This window comes from Pelobates fuscus, chromosome 7 (genome assembly GCF_036172605.1).
Source record: "Pelobates fuscus isolate aPelFus1 chromosome 7, aPelFus1.pri, whole genome shotgun sequence".
NCBI lineage: Eukaryota > Metazoa > Chordata > Amphibia > Anura > Pelobatidae > Pelobates > Pelobates fuscus.
The window spans coordinates 70,063,059-70,082,435 of NC_086323.1; the positions used below are offsets into that span (position 1 = coordinate 70,063,059).

At 43.2% G+C, this 19,377-nt stretch overlaps 1 protein-coding gene across 3 annotated transcripts in view; it reads right to left on the bottom strand.

The window, feature by feature from the left end:
• Positions 1–1,494: 1,494 nt before the first annotated feature.
• DIPK1A (divergent protein kinase domain 1A) overlaps positions 1,495–19,377 on the bottom strand; it is a 103,557-nt gene continuing 85,674 nt past the window's right edge. For all 3 annotated transcript variants that reach the window (XM_063428399.1, XM_063428402.1, XM_063428401.1), the window contains exons 5-6: positions 18,910–19,086; positions 1,495–3,375 (exon numbers count right to left, since the gene is read on the bottom strand). In XM_063428399.1, the coding sequence (XP_063284469.1) occupies positions 2,563–3,375; positions 18,910–19,086 (990 nt within the window). In that variant the 3' untranslated portion in view covers positions 1,495–2,562. The remainder of the gene's footprint in view (positions 3,376–18,909; positions 19,087–19,377) is intronic.

A 19,377-nucleotide genomic window follows, 5' to 3' on the forward strand; every position in this document is an offset into this window, starting at 1 on the left:
TATGGCCACCAAGGCCAACCTTCAGCTCCTCACGTCCACAATTCAGGAAGCGGTGCGGGCAGTGGTGGCGGGCCTGCGGATTTGAGGTCACTGTGCAGGAAGGCCGCATACACACACTGGAGCGCTCGGCTGAGCGCGTCAATGTGGGATGCTACTTGCCATGAGACGCCATCTGGAGGATTTGGACAACAGAGGTCGGCGGTGTAACATCAGGGTACCCGAAGTGGATGGGGAGGAAAATGTGGAGGAAAATTAAAAGAGTGTTTAAAAAAAGACAGTTTACTATATTGATCTTGGTGTCTAGTGGCAGTTTCTGTATTCTACAAATGCAGACATTGCCATTTCTAAGAAATGGCAATGCTTACATTTGTCATTCACTGGATCTCATCCTAATGTAGACTTTCAATTATTCAAGTGAAGCATGATGCCCCCAAAGGCTTCTCATAGAGCAGCAATATATTCATTGCTATTCTATGAAAAGCATTTGATTGGCTGAGAGCAGCAATTGCCCCTCATGTGTTGCTGGACCCCTAATCTTCTAGATGGGTCCAAGATCATTTGTCACAATGATCTCAGATCAGCTGTAGGCATTGCTCATGGGAGGGTTGTGTGTTCTTTCAGATACAGCCCAACCCACTCTTACTGGAACTACATATTTTAGGATAATGATCTTACCCACTTTAACCAAGAATTAGCATGCATTTTTCCTTACGCATTATCTTGGAATTGGGGGCTGAGAGGGGAGGATATCTTCTAATATGAGTGGGTGAAATCACATTTGCTCTGACTGTTTAGTGGTAGGCAATAACATGAATGAATGAATGTGTTTCACTCTTTGTGACATAGCATTAATAATCAAAATGATCTAAAACAGCAACTCCTAACTGGATAATCGTAAAAAAATAGAAATAAAATAATAAAATTAGACAATTTAACAAACATACTTCAAAAATATAAAATTCAAACGTATTTCACACTTCAATGATGTTAAAAACTATAACCAATGGAATAGTCAAATAAAATAGAACTTTGTAACATACCAAACAAATTTCATATATGTGTAAAGTGAAAAGTACGCTCATTGAGGGAATTTCTTACTATCCTTTTATTTTCCTAAAGCAACCTCAAAATAAGTACCGGTAAATGTGGGCCACAGTGGGGAGAGATCAATATACCATGGTGGCCACGTCACATATACAACTGCTCTTTCGCCTATCCTCACATTTTTGTTGCAGAATAAGTTGACGACCCAATGTTTCCAATAATTAAAAATATATACAAAGAATGAACAGGTTTGCATTATTCTAATTGACCTGTTGAAGTTTTTTGTATTATTTTTTTTTAATAGAATCATTTTTTCACAGAAATGCATTTTGTTACAATCCATTCAAGTATATAGTGACTATTAAGTGCTATGGTAAATATATGTGTACCTAGGGTTCCTCTGACTTAAATCTAAAACCAAAATGAAAACAGAACAAAAACCTTAACAGATTCTCATTATTTTTGTTTATGATAAGATCGGTACAGCATAGATTTGTACAGCAAATAAATGGTGTATGATGGTCGCCATCACCATGGGTGGGTTTAGAATCACGGTGGAGCTTACATGACAAAGAAAAAAATTATAATTCACAGTATACAGGGTTATTCACGAAAGTAAAAATCCAAAGTGAATTTCAGATTTCATGGAAGTTTTCTAGTTTGGCTATTTTGACCAGAAATTTCAAATTCACGTTGAGTTCTCACGTTACTGAAAAATCCTGTAGAGAACCATTTAACTGACCATATCGAGAAAAACCTCAGACTTTTCTATAGATACAAGCAGATAACACAGAGGCACAGCTCATTCTTAGAGGAGGAAGGACATTATCAATACACAAGAGTTTCCAAATTTTCCTTGTCAATGAAAAAAATATATATATTAAGTGAAATAGAATTTAAAAAGCATCTGAACCATGTAGGCAACAATTCTACAACTTTAATGTTCATATTAGTGGTTCTCTGAACAACAATGTGCAAAATTTCCATGCTAAGTATCAGTAAACTTTATCTTGAAGTGTTCTAGAATGCCTTTAAAAGAGCAGCTTCTATTAAACCACACTATGTCATGAGTGGTCATTTGGCCAATGTTTTCAACTACACCAAAAGAAGAATATGAGGCAATTTCACATCATTGTAAATTCCTGAAAACAGCAAATGTGGAGAATTTAGAAGAATCTAGAAGAGCAATACTTTTTATTTTGTTCAGCTGAGATCTCTCCTCAATTCTTGCTGTTTAAGTCCCTACGACATTTTTGTTTGTCCAGTCTGTGAAGAGCTAGAATATGTGAGGACACAGGAATCCTTCATGTAAAATGACACATTGACTGTGGAAATTTACACTAGTGAGATTTCACAAAGTGACACTGTTGATTTAAGTGTAAAATACTGTTCTGTCTTGTGGTTTGAGAAATGCCATGATGGTAAGGAAAATAAAATTCTTTAGAACACACAAAAACCAAACCTTTCTTTGTTTTTGCCACAAAAGTGCCAAGGTCCCTCTCCGTTAAATGCATGTTCTTACGAGTCATTAGTATGAGATATTTTCTTCCATAAAAGAGCTTTTAAATTGTTTAATATTAATGAATGTTCCATTTCCATCTGCTTGGCTGCAATTCTGAGGGCAATGCAAGAATAAAGCTGCTTCTCCAACTCTTCTCGAATTTCAGAAGGAGTTCCACGCAGTAGATAGTCCTTCACTAGAAGGCAGACTTTTGCCAAATTTGGTTGGGTTATATCAGCTGTGCACCTCTTTTTACTTTGGTCGCACGATGTACGGCAGTCTGTACCATAAACACAGTCATTATCAGACTCACATGGCCTGTCTTTTATAAAGTCCTTCAAGCTAATTTCTGGTACTATTTTTCTCATGTCCACCATTTTCAAGTCATATTTATTGTTATATCCAAAGTTGTTGGCACTTACATCACACATGAAAAAGTTTCCATAAGGCCCATGGAAAATGTCTTCCACAAATTCCAGAAGACCTATAACTATCTTGGCTTTCCTTGGCCAAGATGGAGTGAACCATTGGTCCATACGTTTTCTTAGTCCAACAGGAATAAATACTTCAAATACCCATGGCAGGCTTATTCCATACAGATATGTGTATGGTACTCGCTCAGTTATATAAAGATCCCCACAAAATCCCAGGAGTTTTGGTGTGTGTTCCTTATCTTGCAAGATCACCATCAACAAGAACTCATTGAGCTGTAATAGTGCCCATGCTGACTTGGCCTCAGGAAGTGACACGTGGCCATCTTTATTTCCATCCGCTGCATTCAGGATCAGATTTACTAGATCTCGAAGATTACCTTGATCACCCAATTTAGTCTAAAAAAAACAAACAAAAAGAAAATTAAAAGTAAATTTAGAACAGTAACAAATATACAGTGTAAATCTGGACTGACTGGCACACTAAATGGAATATCGAAATAAAGTTGTCAAGGTGCCAAGAGGTCCCTAGTGCAGACTTCCCTTTAGGGCTAAACCATTCGTGAACAGTTTTAAACCCTAAAGGGAGTGCTCCAGCAATAAATCGCTCTGCCCTGCTCGCTTTCCACCTTCTGAAATTCTTCATAACAAAAGGCTCGGAAAATCAGGTACGGGTGTCAGCTGATTGGCTTAGAGTGGTCAGTTGTCACTCAGTGAGCACCCCCTTCTGGCACCAAAAAAAAAAAAAAAATCTACGTACCTTTTCCAAGAGTAATCCAGCACTGGAGCACAGACTTTGGGGGTTAAACCATTTACAAATGGTTTAACCCCCTAAAAGCCAGTGCCCGGGAACCTTTGGCACCATAACAACTTAATTTAGATGAAGATGTTATGATTCCCCAATTGTTGCTTTAACTTTTGCCATTGCAATAGGAGACCGATCATCCAATCATATACCAAGATATAAAGTATTCAAACTATTTATAAGAAAAAAAAAATATCTTATGGTTAAAGGACCTTTGCAGACAAAACCTAGATAATGAATGCAGTGATTAAAAGCTCCATTGGTATTATTTCCAGGATCTTAGCAAGTCTAACTAAATGTTTTTTAGGAGATGTGATTTATCTTCTTCCTGCAGGGCAAAATCAATGGCCCCCTGAAGTCAAAGCCATGACTATATATAAATACCAGTATATATTTGTGCTAATGTACTCCCTCTAATTGCCAAATGTATTTTTTTGTACTTTGAATATGCAATATTCTGTGTGCTGCTCCAGTTTGTGAAATGAAATAAAATTGGAATAAAATAAAAACAAAATAGGTTGAGTTTAAAAACCTTTTGTGTTAGTGTCCCTTTAAGGATACTTTCATGGTAACATTCCTTTACGTTTCCGGAGGACTACACAAAACGAAAACTACAAAGTTTTATGCGTTTGGTGACATGTGACATTAACTCAGGGATAACATGAGGAAGTGTTTAAAACAAACAAAGTTGCTCGTTAAATATTCTCTTAAGAAAAAAAAAAAAAGCAATTGTTTACACTGGATTCTTTTCCTGCTTACTTTGTTATCTGCAAAAAAAATAATGGCTCCATTAAACCCACAACGGAAGCAACCTAATTGCTGAAAGAATAATTTAGAAAACGAACAAATTTGAGAGGTGTGCATAAAAATAAATAAATGTAACCATAGTTATGCCACCACCTTTCTTTTTTAAATGTGATTTAATAAATATTTCACATGAATTAAATTGTAATACTACAGCATTAGTTTTCTTCAAGAAAACGGTGGAATTAGCTTTAATTCTTATAGCAGATATCGAAATTACTTTTGGAACTCGAACAGGAGGTTGTTACAGAACTAAGAATTTATTTTAGGATATTATATAAAATGTTACAATAATAAGCATGTAAAATAAATGTGTGAGAAATTTAATTATATTGTATGGCCATACAAACACTTAATCTGGTCATGTCTCCAAGAAGCCAGAATGATCCTAATTTAATAATCATGATGTAAGACATACTTTTTACTCAGATTCCACCTTCTGGGTCTCAACATTTTCTGAGTAAAATGCCCTTTTGGACACTAGGAACACACCTATTTGTGTTATTCTCCTACTGATTTTGTGCCCATCCCCTGTAGTTCATATAGCTTTAGGCTGACACACAGCTAGTGTGTAGATTTTAGTCTTCATTTTATCTCTTTGGTTGTATGGACACTGTGCTAAATATATCTCACCATTTAAAAATGTGCAAAAGGGGGGGGCGGAGCTAGCGAGCAACCCAAGCAGACATGCGAGCACTGAGCTCCGGGAGAAATACACTCACAAACGACAAAATCGGCGGTTCAGAAAAGCCCAACCACTGCCCAACAACGATCAGAACACAATGGGACGCAAATCCAAACAGCTCCATGTTGCGGTCACCGGCCCGCCGAGCCTCACGGTCGTGCCCGACCGGCACGGCCGCTCCGACTACACGAGCTTACCTGCTCGTCGGCGAGCCGGGAACCGCGCACATAGTTCTCCCGGGCATCGCGCCCAGATCCAAGATGGCGCCGACCGCGTGGTCGCGTCTATTGCTAGCCCAGCCCCCGAGAATTATACCAACGTGTGCGTGACGTCACGACGTCAACGCACACGCACGTTTTGGGGTCAGAGGTCGCCCTCTGACCAATCATAGCCTAGAGAGGGGTATTTAAACCCCTAGCTTTCCCCATTACTTTGCCATGTCGTGGTTTCAGTTTCCTGGTTTCCTGAAAGTGCTATTCTCGTGTTTCTGATTTCCTGGTATCCTGATCCTTGGCGTTTCCCTGGTTATTCTGATCTCTGGTTTCCCTGACTTGGCTTGTTTAATCGGTATTGAGTATTTTCTGGCTTCCTTGACCTCGGCTTTCCCTTTGACCATTCTCTGTCTCTAGCGTATTAGTCCGGCCATTCTAAGGACCGGTTTACGCTCTTTCCTATTATTTTCCTTTTCTTACTTATGTATATGTTTACATAGTTTCTGCGTGCTGGACCACATTACTAGTCGTGACATTACGACATGGCCATGGATCCTGCAGAACTATGCAAGCATATGATCGCATGTGAGAGTAGGGTGGAGGATATGGACCACAGGTTAGACCAATTTGCCCAGGCATTTCAGACCTTACTCCAGAGGACTGCCTATTTAGAGGTCCCTCCGGTACCACCTGTGGTTCCGCCACCTGTAGTGGTTCCCGTACCACATAAACCACCGTCCATAACCTTGTCACCGCCCCCCCGCTATGGAGGTGATTCTAAGGAATTCAGAGGTTTTTTAAACCAAATTGAATACCACTTTGAGGCCTCCCCAGGTTCATTCCCAACAGATAGCCTATTTTTGATCTATCTGATGAACCAATTAACTGGAAAAGCTTTGACCTGGGCTAACCCCTTATGGGAAAGTGGTGACGCAGTAGCCCGTGATTACAATACTTTTCTTACGGCCTTTAAAGCTACATTTGAACCTAAAGGCAGGGAGAAGAACGCTGCCAAAGCCCTTATGCGAATCAAGCAAGGCAGTCGTTCTGTAGCCGATTATGCTATAGAGTTCAGGACATTAGCGTCTGAGGTTGATTGGACCAATAGCGGTCTGGTGGCTGCTTTCTCTGAAGGTTTAGCTGAGAATATACACGATGAGACTGCAGCTAGAGACCTTCCGGTTAGTCTTAACGAGTTTATTGCCTACATGATAGACATTGACAACCGGCTCAGAGAGAGAGAGAAAAACAAACAACGCAACAGACGCTCTAATTTGTCCATAGCTCCTCGTTTCTCTAACCCAGTGGTGAGTAGCCAAACGCCTCTTCCAGAACCTGAACCCATGCAATTGGGTAGTGCTAAACTCACTGAGGCAGAGAGACAACACAGACGTAACGAGGGGTTATGTATGTATTGTGGCAAGAAGGGGCATCTAAGGTCGTCATGCCCGGTTCGGCCGGAAAACTTGCACACCTAAGGCACGTACGGGGACCGACCTTAGGTGTGATGTATATGTCCCCTAAATTGACTAAGAACCGTTTCCTTATCAAAGTAACCTTATCTTTCGAGAACACTACTGTTCAATGTGAGGCTATGATTGACTCTGGGGCAGCGGAGAATTTCCTAGACAAAGAATTCTCTGCAAAACATCTCCTGCCCTTAAGACATAAAGAGAAACCTATAGCAGTCGAGGCCATTGATGGGAGGCCTCTTACCCAGCCTTTCATCACACACGAAACTCTGCCAATCACTGTTTCAGTGGGTGTTCTCCATTCTGAAGAAATGGCCTTTCAAATTATCTCTTCACCTACAGTTCCGATAATACTCGGTTTCCCTTGGCTCCTTAAACACAATCCACGTTTGGATTGGATTGAAGGAGAGATTGTGAGTTGGGGTGAGAGATGCAAAGGTGTCTGCTTTAAACAAATCCCACAACCTATTGGCACCATTAATGTTCCTGTTACACCTCCCTTGACCACACAAATTCCACAACAGTATATGGATTTGAAAGAGGTATTTAACAAGGTCCAGTCAGAAGGGTTACCTCCTCATAGACCTTATGACTGTACTATAAATTTATTACCAGGGACTATGCCTCCCAAGGGAGGAATCTATGCCTTGTCCCCCCAGGAAAATCTTTGTTTAGAGGAATACATTAAGGAGGCTCTCAGAAAGGGTCATATCCGTAGGTCCTCCTCACCAGCCGGGGCTGGATTCTTCTTTGTCTCTAAAAAAGAAGGAGACCTACGCCCTTGTATTGATTATAGGGGTTTGAATAGGATTACCATTAAAAACGCCTACCCTATTCCCCTTATATCAGAGCTATTTGACAGATTGAAGGGAGCTCGAGTCTTTACCAAGCTCGATCTCCGAAGTGCATACAATCTAGTCAGGATTAAGGACGGTCACGAATGGAAGACCGCATTTAACACCAGAATGGGACATTACGAATACCTGGTTATGCCGTTTGGATTATGTAACGCTCCAGCGGTATTCCAGGATTTTATTAACGATGTCCTAAGAGAGTACCTTCACATGTTCGTTCTAGTGTATTTGGACGACATTCTCATCTATTCCCCAGACCTAGAGACACATCACGAACATGTGAGAATTGTACTGAAAACCCTGTTACAAAACGGCCTTTACTGTAAACTGGAGAAATGCCAGTTTGACCAAACGGAGATACAATTCCTTGGATACGTTATATCTCCGTCTGGTTTCCAGATGGATCCTCGTAAACTGGAGGCAGTCTTACAGTGGCCATTACCCAAGGGCCTTAAAGCTACTCAACGCTTTATAGGTTTTGCAAATTACTACCGCAAATTCATAAGGGGATTTTCCTCCGTGATTTCCCCTATAACCAATTTAACAAAAAAAGGAACAAATTGTATATCTTGGCCCAAAGAAGCAAGAGAGGCATTTGAACAATTAAAATTTTTATTTTCCTCAGCACCTGTCCTGACCCATCCTGATCCATCCAAACCATTTATCCTAGAGGTGGATGCATCAGAAACAGGAGTTGGAGCCATTCTGTCTCAAAGAGAAAGTCCTGATACGCCTTTACATCCCTGTGGATTTTACTCTCGCAAACTCACACCTGCAGAGAGGAATTACGACATAGGGAATAGGGAACTTTTGGCCATTGTACTTGCCCTTAAGGAATGGAGGCATCTCTTAGAAGGTTCCAAAGAGCCACTTTTGATCTTTACTGATCATAAGAATTTGGCTTATATTGGGGACGCTAAGAGACTGTCCTCTCGTCAGGCTAGGTGGTCATTGTTCCTCTCCCGATTCAATTTCGTAATTACGTACCGGCCTGGTACTAAAAACACCAAGGCAGATGCACTTTCTCGGCAGTTTGAGACAGATGAAGTACCAGAACAGGAGATATATCCTATTGTACCTCCTGAATGCCTCATTGCCACTACTGTTTCCGAAGTGTCTTCTCCACTCTTCTGTGCCATAATAGCAGATCAAACTCAGGCACCTGTGGGAAAACCTCCGGACAAACTGTATGTGTCACCTCAGTTTCGAAAGAAGGTACTAGATTTGTTCCATGACAACCTCACAGCGGGCCATCCTGGAGTCCATAAAACTCTCTCAGCCGTCTCCAGGAGATTTTGGTGGCCTGCTCTTAGAAACGATATCAAAGATTATGTTGGGGCATGTCAAATATGTGCAGTTTCTAAAGTTCCTCCTAGGTCACCTCCTAGACTGTTACAACCACTGCCCATACCTAGTGCTCCATGGACCCACTTGGCCATGGATTTCATTGTGGATCTACCCAGTTCAAACGGGTTTAATACAGTCCTTATGGTTATTGATAGATTCACGAAGATGGCACATTTCGTCCCACTTAAGAAATTACCATCTGCTCAAGATCTTGTTCAAATATTCTTGAGAGAGATCTTTCGGTTGCACGGTGTACCCAAAAACATAGTATCTGACAGAGGTACCCAGTTTGTTTCTAGGTTTTGGCGTTCCTTTTGCAAACAATTGGGCGTCGAACTCTCCTTTTCATCAGCATATCACCCTCAAACAAATGGAGCAGCAGAGAGGGCGAATCAGTCTTTAGAAGCTTATTTACGTTGCTTTATAAATGCCAATCAATCTAACTGGTATGAGCTCTTACCCATGGCTGAGTTCGCCAGAAACAACGCCACTCATGAATCTTCTAATCACAGTCCATTCTTTGTTAATCAGGGTTATCACCCCGCTGTTTTACCTTCTGCATTCTCAGACACAGAAATCCCCGCTTTGGACACCCGTTTAGAATCGATTCATGATACCTGGGATTCCGTCCATTCAGCTCTGCAAAAAGCCTCATTCCGAGCAAAGGTCCAAGCTGACAAGAAACGGGGCGCTAATCCTGTCTATCTTCCAGGTGACAGGGTGTGGCTCTCCACGAGACATATCAAGCTTAAGGTCCCATCCATGAAATTTGCCCCTCGGTACATTGGTCCCTTTCGAGTTACCCAACGTATTAATCCAGTGACCTATTCTTTGGCACTACCGGCTCATATGAGAATAGCGAATACTTTCCATGTGTCTCTGCTCAAGCCCCTTACTTGCAATCGCTACACCAGGGTATCCACTCCTCCTCCGCCCTTGGTAGTGGGTGATCAAGAAGAATACGAAGTCCATTCTATCATGGACTCCAAATTATCCAGAGGTGTCTTGTCCTATCTCGTTGACTGGAAGGGTTATGGTCCCGAGGAACGTTGTTGGGTTCCTGCTAACCGGGTCCATGCGCCCCGTCTTATCCGGTCGTTTCACAACCGCTTTCCTCTTAAGCCGGGTCCTTCCCGCCCGGTGCACGGTCTTCGAGTGGGGGGTACTGTTGCGGTCACCGGCCCGCCGAGCCTCACGGTCGTGCCCGACCGGCACGACCGCTCCGACTACACGAGCTTACCTGCTCGTCGGCGAGCCGGGAACCGCGCACATAGTTCTCCCGGGCATCGCGCCCAGATCCAAGATGGCGCCGACCGCGTGGTCGCGTCTATTGCTAGCCCAGCCCCCGAGAATTATACCAACGTGTGCGTGACGTCACGACGTCAACGCACACGCACGTTTTGGGGTCAGAGGTCGCCCTCTGACCAATCATAGCCTAGAGAGGGGTATTTAAACCCCTAGCTTTCCCCATTACTTTGCCATGTCGTGGTTTCAGTTTCCTGGTTTCCTGAAAGTGCTATTCTCGTGTTTCTGATTTCCTGGTATCCTGATCCTTGGCGTTTCCCTGGTTATTCTGATCTCTGGTTTCCCTGACTTGGCTTGTTTAATCGGTATTGAGTATTTTCTGGCTTCCTTGACCTCGGCTTTCCCTTTGACCATTCTCTGTCTCTAGCGTATTAGTCCGGCCATTCTAAGGACCGGTTTACGCTCTTTCCTATTATTTTCCTTTTCTTACTTATGTATATGTTTACATAGTTTCTGCGTGCTGGACCACATTACTAGTCGTGACATTACGACATGGCCATGGATCCTGCAGAACTATGCAAGCATATGATCGCATGTGAGAGTAGGGTGGAGGATATGGACCACAGGTTAGACCAATTTGCCCAGGCATTTCAGACCTTACTCCAGAGGACTGCCTATTTAGAGGTCCCTCCGGTACCACCTGTGGTTCCGCCACCTGTAGTGGTTCCCGTACCACATAAACCACCGTCCATAACCTTGTCACCGCCCCCCCGCTATGGAGGTGATTCTAAGGAATTCAGAGGTTTTTTAAACCAAATTGAATACCACTTTGAGGCCTCCCCAGGTTCATTCCCAACAGATAGCCTATTTTTGATCTATCTGATGAACCAATTAACTGGAAAAGCTTTGACCTGGGCTAACCCCTTATGGGAAAGTGGTGACGCAGTAGCCCGTGATTACAATACTTTTCTTACGGCCTTTAAAGCTACATTTGAACCTAAAGGCAGGGAGAAGAACGCTGCCAAAGCCCTTATGCGAATCAAGCAAGGCAGTCGTTCTGTAGCCGATTATGCTATAGAGTTCAGGACATTAGCGTCTGAGGTTGATTGGACCAATAGCGGTCTGGTGGCTGCTTTCTCTGAAGGTTTAGCTGAGAATATACACGATGAGACTGCAGCTAGAGACCTTCCGGTTAGTCTTAACGAGTTTATTGCCTACATGATAGACATTGACAACCGGCTCAGAGAGAGAGAGAAAAACAAACAACGCAACAGACGCTCTAATTTGTCCATAGCTCCTCGTTTCTCTAACCCAGTGGTGAGTAGCCAAACGCCTCTTCCAGAACCTGAACCCATGCAATTGGGTAGTGCTAAACTCACTGAGGCAGAGAGACAACACAGACGTAACGAGGGGTTATGTATGTATTGTGGCAAGAAGGGGCATCTAAGGTCGTCATGCCCGGTTCGGCCGGAAAACTTGCACACCTAAGGCACGTACGGGGACCGACCTTAGGTGTGATGTATATGTCCCCTAAATTGACTAAGAACCGTTTCCTTATCAAAGTAACCTTATCTTTCGAGAACACTACTGTTCAATGTGAGGCTATGATTGACTCTGGGGCAGCGGAGAATTTCCTAGACAAAGAATTCTCTGCAAAACATCTCCTGCCCTTAAGACATAAAGAGAAACCTATAGCAGTCGAGGCCATTGATGGGAGGCCTCTTACCCAGCCTTTCATCACACACGAAACTCTGCCAATCACTGTTTCAGTGGGTGTTCTCCATTCTGAAGAAATGGCCTTTCAAATTATCTCTTCACCTACAGTTCCGATAATACTCGGTTTCCCTTGGCTCCTTAAACACAATCCACGTTTGGATTGGATTGAAGGAGAGATTGTGAGTTGGGGTGAGAGATGCAAAGGTGTCTGCTTTAAACAAATCCCACAACCTATTGGCACCATTAATGTTCCTGTTACACCTCCCTTGACCACACAAATTCCACAACAGTATATGGATTTGAAAGAGGTATTTAACAAGGTCCAGTCAGAAGGGTTACCTCCTCATAGACCTTATGACTGTACTATAAATTTATTACCAGGGACTATGCCTCCCAAGGGAGGAATCTATGCCTTGTCCCCCCAGGAAAATCTTTGTTTAGAGGAATACATTAAGGAGGCTCTCAGAAAGGGTCATATCCGTAGGTCCTCCTCACCAGCCGGGGCTGGATTCTTCTTTGTCTCTAAAAAAGAAGGAGACCTACGCCCTTGTATTGATTATAGGGGTTTGAATAGGATTACCATTAAAAACGCCTACCCTATTCCCCTTATATCAGAGCTATTTGACAGATTGAAGGGAGCTCGAGTCTTTACCAAGCTCGATCTCCGAAGTGCATACAATCTAGTCAGGATTAAGGACGGTCACGAATGGAAGACCGCATTTAACACCAGAATGGGACATTACGAATACCTGGTTATGCCGTTTGGATTATGTAACGCTCCAGCGGTATTCCAGGATTTTATTAACGATGTCCTAAGAGAGTACCTTCACATGTTCGTTCTAGTGTATTTGGACGACATTCTCATCTATTCCCCAGACCTAGAGACACATCACGAACATGTGAGAATTGTACTGAAAACCCTGTTACAAAACGGCCTTTACTGTAAACTGGAGAAATGCCAGTTTGACCAAACGGAGATACAATTCCTTGGATACGTTATATCTCCGTCTGGTTTCCAGATGGATCCTCGTAAACTGGAGGCAGTCTTACAGTGGCCATTACCCAAGGGCCTTAAAGCTACTCAACGCTTTATAGGTTTTGCAAATTACTACCGCAAATTCATAAGGGGATTTTCCTCCGTGATTTCCCCTATAACCAATTTAACAAAAAAAGGAACAAATTGTATATCTTGGCCCAAAGAAGCAAGAGAGGCATTTGAACAATTAAAATTTTTATTTTCCTCAGCACCTGTCCTGACCCATCCTGATCCATCCAAACCATTTATCCTAGAGGTGGATGCATCAGAAACAGGAGTTGGAGCCATTCTGTCTCAAAGAGAAAGTCCTGATACGCCTTTACATCCCTGTGGATTTTACTCTCGCAAACTCACACCTGCAGAGAGGAATTACGACATAGGGAATAGGGAACTTTTGGCCATTGTACTTGCCCTTAAGGAATGGAGGCATCTCTTAGAAGGTTCCAAAGAGCCACTTTTGATCTTTACTGATCATAAGAATTTGGCTTATATTGGGGACGCTAAGAGACTGTCCTCTCGTCAGGCTAGGTGGTCATTGTTCCTCTCCCGATTCAATTTCGTAATTACGTACCGGCCTGGTACTAAAAACACCAAGGCAGATGCACTTTCTCGGCAGTTTGAGACAGATGAAGTACCAGAACAGGAGATATATCCTATTGTACCTCCTGAATGCCTCATTGCCACTACTGTTTCCGAAGTGTCTTCTCCACTCTTCTGTGCCATAATAGCAGATCAAACTCAGGCACCTGTGGGAAAACCTCCGGACAAACTGTATGTGTCACCTCAGTTTCGAAAGAAGGTACTAGATTTGTTCCATGACAACCTCACAGCGGGCCATCCTGGAGTCCATAAAACTCTCTCAGCCGTCTCCAGGAGATTTTGGTGGCCTGCTCTTAGAAACGATATCAAAGATTATGTTGGGGCATGTCAAATATGTGCAGTTTCTAAAGTTCCTCCTAGGTCACCTCCTAGACTGTTACAACCACTGCCCATACCTAGTGCTCCATGGACCCACTTGGCCATGGATTTCATTGTGGATCTACCCAGTTCAAACGGGTTTAATACAGTCCTTATGGTTATTGATAGATTCACGAAGATGGCACATTTCGTCCCACTTAAGAAATTACCATCTGCTCAAGATCTTGTTCAAATATTCTTGAGAGAGATCTTTCGGTTGCACGGTGTACCCAAAAACATAGTATCTGACAGAGGTACCCAGTTTGTTTCTAGGTTTTGGCGTTCCTTTTGCAAACAATTGGGCGTCGAACTCTCCTTTTCATCAGCATATCACCCTCAAACAAATGGAGCAGCAGAGAGGGCGAATCAGTCTTTAGAAGCTTATTTACGTTGCTTTATAAATGCCAATCAATCTAACTGGTATGAGCTCTTACCCATGGCTGAGTTCGCCAGAAACAACGCCACTCATGAATCTTCTAATCACAGTCCATTCTTTGTTAATCAGGGTTATCACCCCGCTGTTTTACCTTCTGCATTCTCAGACACAGAAATCCCCGCTTTGGACACCCGTTTAGAATCGATTCATGATACCTGGGATTCCGTCCATTCAGCTCTGCAAAAAGCCTCATTCCGAGCAAAGGTCCAAGCTGACAAGAAACGGGGCGCTAATCCTGTCTATCTTCCAGGTGACAGGGTGTGGCTCTCCACGAGACATATCAAGCTTAAGGTCCCATCCATGAAATTTGCCCCTCGGTACATTGGTCCCTTTCGAGTTACCCAACGTATTAATCCAGTGACCTATTCTTTGGCACTACCGGCTCATATGAGAATAGCGAATACTTTCCATGTGTCTCTGCTCAAGCCCCTTACTTGCAATCGCTACACCAGGGTATCCACTCCTCCTCCGCCCTTGGTAGTGGGTGATCAAGAAGAATACGAAGTCCATTCTATCATGGACTCCAAATTATCCAGAGGTGTCTTGTCCTATCTCGTTGACTGGAAGGGTTATGGTCCCGAGGAACGTTGTTGGGTTCCTGCTAACCGGGTCCATGCGCCCCGTCTTATCCGGTCGTTTCACAACCGCTTTCCTCTTAAGCCGGGTCCTTCCCGCCCGGTGCACGGTCTTCGAGTGGGGGGTACTGTTGCGGTCACCGGCCCGCCGAGCCTCACGGTCGTGCCCGACCGGCACGACCGCTCCGACTACACGAGCTTACCTGCTCGTCGGCGAGCCGGGAACCGCGCACATAGTTCTCCCGGGCATCGCGCCCAGATCCAAGATGGCGCCGACCGCGTGGTCGCGTCTATTGCTAGCCCAGCCCCCGAGAATTATACCAACGTGTGCGTGACGTCACGACGTCAACGCACACGCACGTTTTGGGGTCAGAGGTCGCCCTCTGACCAATCATAGCCTAGAGAGGGGTATTTAAACCCCTAGCTTTCCCCATTACTTTGCCATGTCGTGGTTTCAGTTTCCTGGTTTCCTGAAAGTGCTATTCTCGTGTTTCTGATTTCCTGGTATCCTGATCCTTGGCGTTTCCCTGGTTATTCTGATCTCTGGTTTCCCTGACTTGGCTTGTTTAATCGGTATTGAGTATTTTCTGGCTTCCTTGACCTCGGCTTTCCCTTTGACCATTCTCTGTCTCTAGCGTATTAGTCCGGCCATTCTAAGGACCGGTTTACGCTCTTTCCTATTATTTTCCTTTTCTTACTTATGTATATGTTTACATAGTTTCTGCGTGCTGGACCACATTACTAGTCGTGACACTCCATAACGAGGCGCTGCCGCCTTCTCAAAATATCGGCGATATTCCGAGCAACGCCGCGGCCGCGGCCTACCAAGATGGCGCCCGCGCGGAAGCCTCTGAAAACTCCTCGGAAGACAGTATGGAGGAGGCCGCTGAGGCAGCGACAAAGAGAAGGAGCACTAGACGAGAGAGCACTCCACCTCCTGACCAAATGCGGGCAAGCAAAGCAGACATCCTCCATCTGCTCAAAGAGTTCAAAGCTCAATCGGCAGCAGACGTGGCCCTAATCAGGGAATGACAGCCCGCATACAGGCCGTGGAGGTAAATGAAGCTGCTACAGCAGCCAAAATTGAAACCCTACAAAGGGAAATGGCCCAAATGAAGAAGACCAGCACTATACTGGGAAATAAAGTGGCGGCACTGGAAGACGCTAAGCGCCAGCGAAACCTCCGGATAAGGGGGATACCAGAAGCTGTGCAAGACCCTGAGACCACACACTACTTACGTAGAGTACTAGCCTCCCTGCTACCACAAGCGAAAGCAAAATCCGTCTTACTGGAGTTTCATTTTCGCATACCTAAACCACCTAGAGCCCCAGCTGATGTCCCACGGGACCTACTCATCCGCTTTCAGTCTCTCCAAGGCAAGCTACTGGTACAAGAAGCCGCCCGAGAAGCTAACACGTATGAGTTTGAAGGTTCTGAGCTATCGTTCTATAATGACCTCTCCAGGACAACGGTCACTTGGCGACACTCCATGAAAGAAGTCACCCAAGTACTGAGAACCAAGGGGATACAATACTGATGGGGACCAGGGTGCAGGCTCTCTGTCAGCATTGAAGGTAAAAGAATACACATCACCCAAGTAAGTGACTCTGTAGCATTTCTGCAAAACCTGGGGATATCCATGGAAGCCACTACAGGCACTACCTCTGCAGCAAAGACACCAGCGACCTCATCCAGGACATGGGACGTCAAGAGAATCTAACCCTTTTTCCCTAGAGCGAGCGGTCCCACAGGCACTCCTCAGCCGACAACCTGAACACCGCAAGTACCTTATACCCTGGACTGCATGTAATAAAGGACTACCCCTTAGGCTATTACATTATATGTCCGACTCCACCTTTGAAATCCTGCTCCAGCGGGCCCACCGCCCAATAGACCACCCACAAACTGCAATACCATGTACCATGTACCTCCCAGATCGCTCATACCCCCCCAAAAGGAAGCTATCCCTAAGAAGCAATGCTATCTTATCTTACTAAAACCATGCAACCACCTGTTAGAAAGTTTATGCATACCTATTTATATATCATTATACCTATGCTCTACCGAGATTGTTATGTTTACCTGTTACCTATGATCTTATATGCAATGGCTGCATTTAAAAAGTAGCAAAACTATGTGAGATGCAAAACGTATAAAATGCTATGCTACAATAAAAATTATAAATTATAAAAAAAAAAAAAATGTGCAAAAGCATTGCTTTGTAAAGCTTTGTAATATTCATGGTCTCTATTCTGTTGCATTGTTAGGCTATTGCACAAAAATAAAAAATATATAAAAAAAAGTTTTCGTCCTAATGTATGATGGTTATAGGGCTTGTTCATGCTTTTGTGGCAGTGCAAGCCAGTTTGTGATCTTTTGCACAATACAAAAAAAATAAGTTTTCGGGAATTATATCCTAACCCAGTATCCCAACAACCAAGGCAAACATTGCATATGATGATGATAATCAGAAATATTGTTTAATTTCTCCTCTTTGCTGTAGGTTTTCTGTATGTTGACTGACAGGTGCAAAGGATAGAGCATAAAATGATGATTGACAGGGAGCCAAGATGAGGCAACATTAAATTTATTTATAATATTAAAGAAACACTATAGTGCCCAGAACAAGTACAGCTTATTGTAGTTATGGAGAGTATAGTCAGTCACTGCATGCTTTTTAATGTAAACGCTGCCTTTTCAGAGAAAAGGCAGCGTTTACATTGGCTGCCACTGGAAGTGTCACTAGGCAGCACTCAGGCTCACTAGAGGTGCTTTTTGGGTCAGTGCTACACAATGTGCAGCACAGATGTTCAGCGTCTCCATGCACTGCATGAAGTCAGTCATAGAGATGCACGGATTTAATGAGAAGATACTGCCGGGGCAGCGTAGCATTTTACTTCACATTCACGATAGCTTCCCAATGAGGAAGCATTGGATTAGCCGAGATAGGAAATTTTGGTGGTGGTGGTGGTGGTGGTGGTGGTGGTGGTGGTGGTGGTGGTGGAGGACCCGCGCGGCGCTTGAATAACGGTGCGTTTTAAGAGGGACAAGGGGTAGGGGGGCAGACACCTAAATGGTGTTTTTAACACTGTAGTGATAGGAATACATTTTTTTTTCCTTTAATAATAATAATAAAAAAAGGCTTTGTGGGAAAATATTAATTCTGTTAATTTCACCGCAAAAAAAGATTAAATAACTTTCACAAGGGCTGCAGTGGCCGCATTGCTGCTGAATGGAACACCCACAGATCACCACAGTCACATGGGCCTCCACAGGGTATTACAGGATTAGGAAACATCCAAATCACCAGAGCCACATGGGTTTCCGTGACCTCACTGCAACTATTCTGAAACACCCACAACAATGTAGACATCTGGGTATTAGGAACAACAAAATGATGATGTTTAACTTTCTAACAGGTTATTTGAATCTTTAAATGATACAGTTCCTTTAACCACAGTGATGCACTGCAATAGATTACCATGTGGAATGCAAGGGGTTAATAAGATATTCAGCTCATTTTGTACGATACTATGTAGACTCTGCTTTTACATGGCTTTTCCTACGGAAAACAATCAGAAAGTTGAACAGATCTAACGGACAGAAACACACACTCCTTGATAATTCTGTTATTGACAACACAGATTGAGGTCAGCGTACTACACAACAGTTCCAGAGACAGAAGACATAAATAACCATGCTGCAGTACATAAAACCAGCTATTGTGTCATTTCGAAGGCCTCTCATGTCATAATGTCCCGGTAAGGGGAGGGTCGGAATTTGCTTACTTTGAACAGGCTGTACACCATTTCTTTGAACTTCTGCACCGTTGTGCCTCTTGTTGGTTTATCGAATAACACAATCTCTTTCCTTGGCTCTAGTTCAGCTCCAAAATCAAGTCGTAGGACATCTTCCATCTGACATTTTATAACGCTTTCTAGGTTCCCCCACATTCCTAAATACAGCTAAAGGAAAGTGGCAGCTTTATTAGTGGTTGGCAATCACAGAAGGAAAATAAACAAGAATATATTCATATTTGTAAAGTATCACAATCTAGCAATCTACAATAATAAAATAATAGAAAAAATATAGATAGAAATGTGTAGCAAAAAAAAAAAAAAATACTGAAAAAAAAGCCTGGAAAAATATAATAAACACTCAAGCCATTGACACAACCATTTTATTTATGTATAAAATTCAATAATATCTAGCGGTCATTTGAATCAAATTCTGCATTGATAAAGTTGGACCTAGTA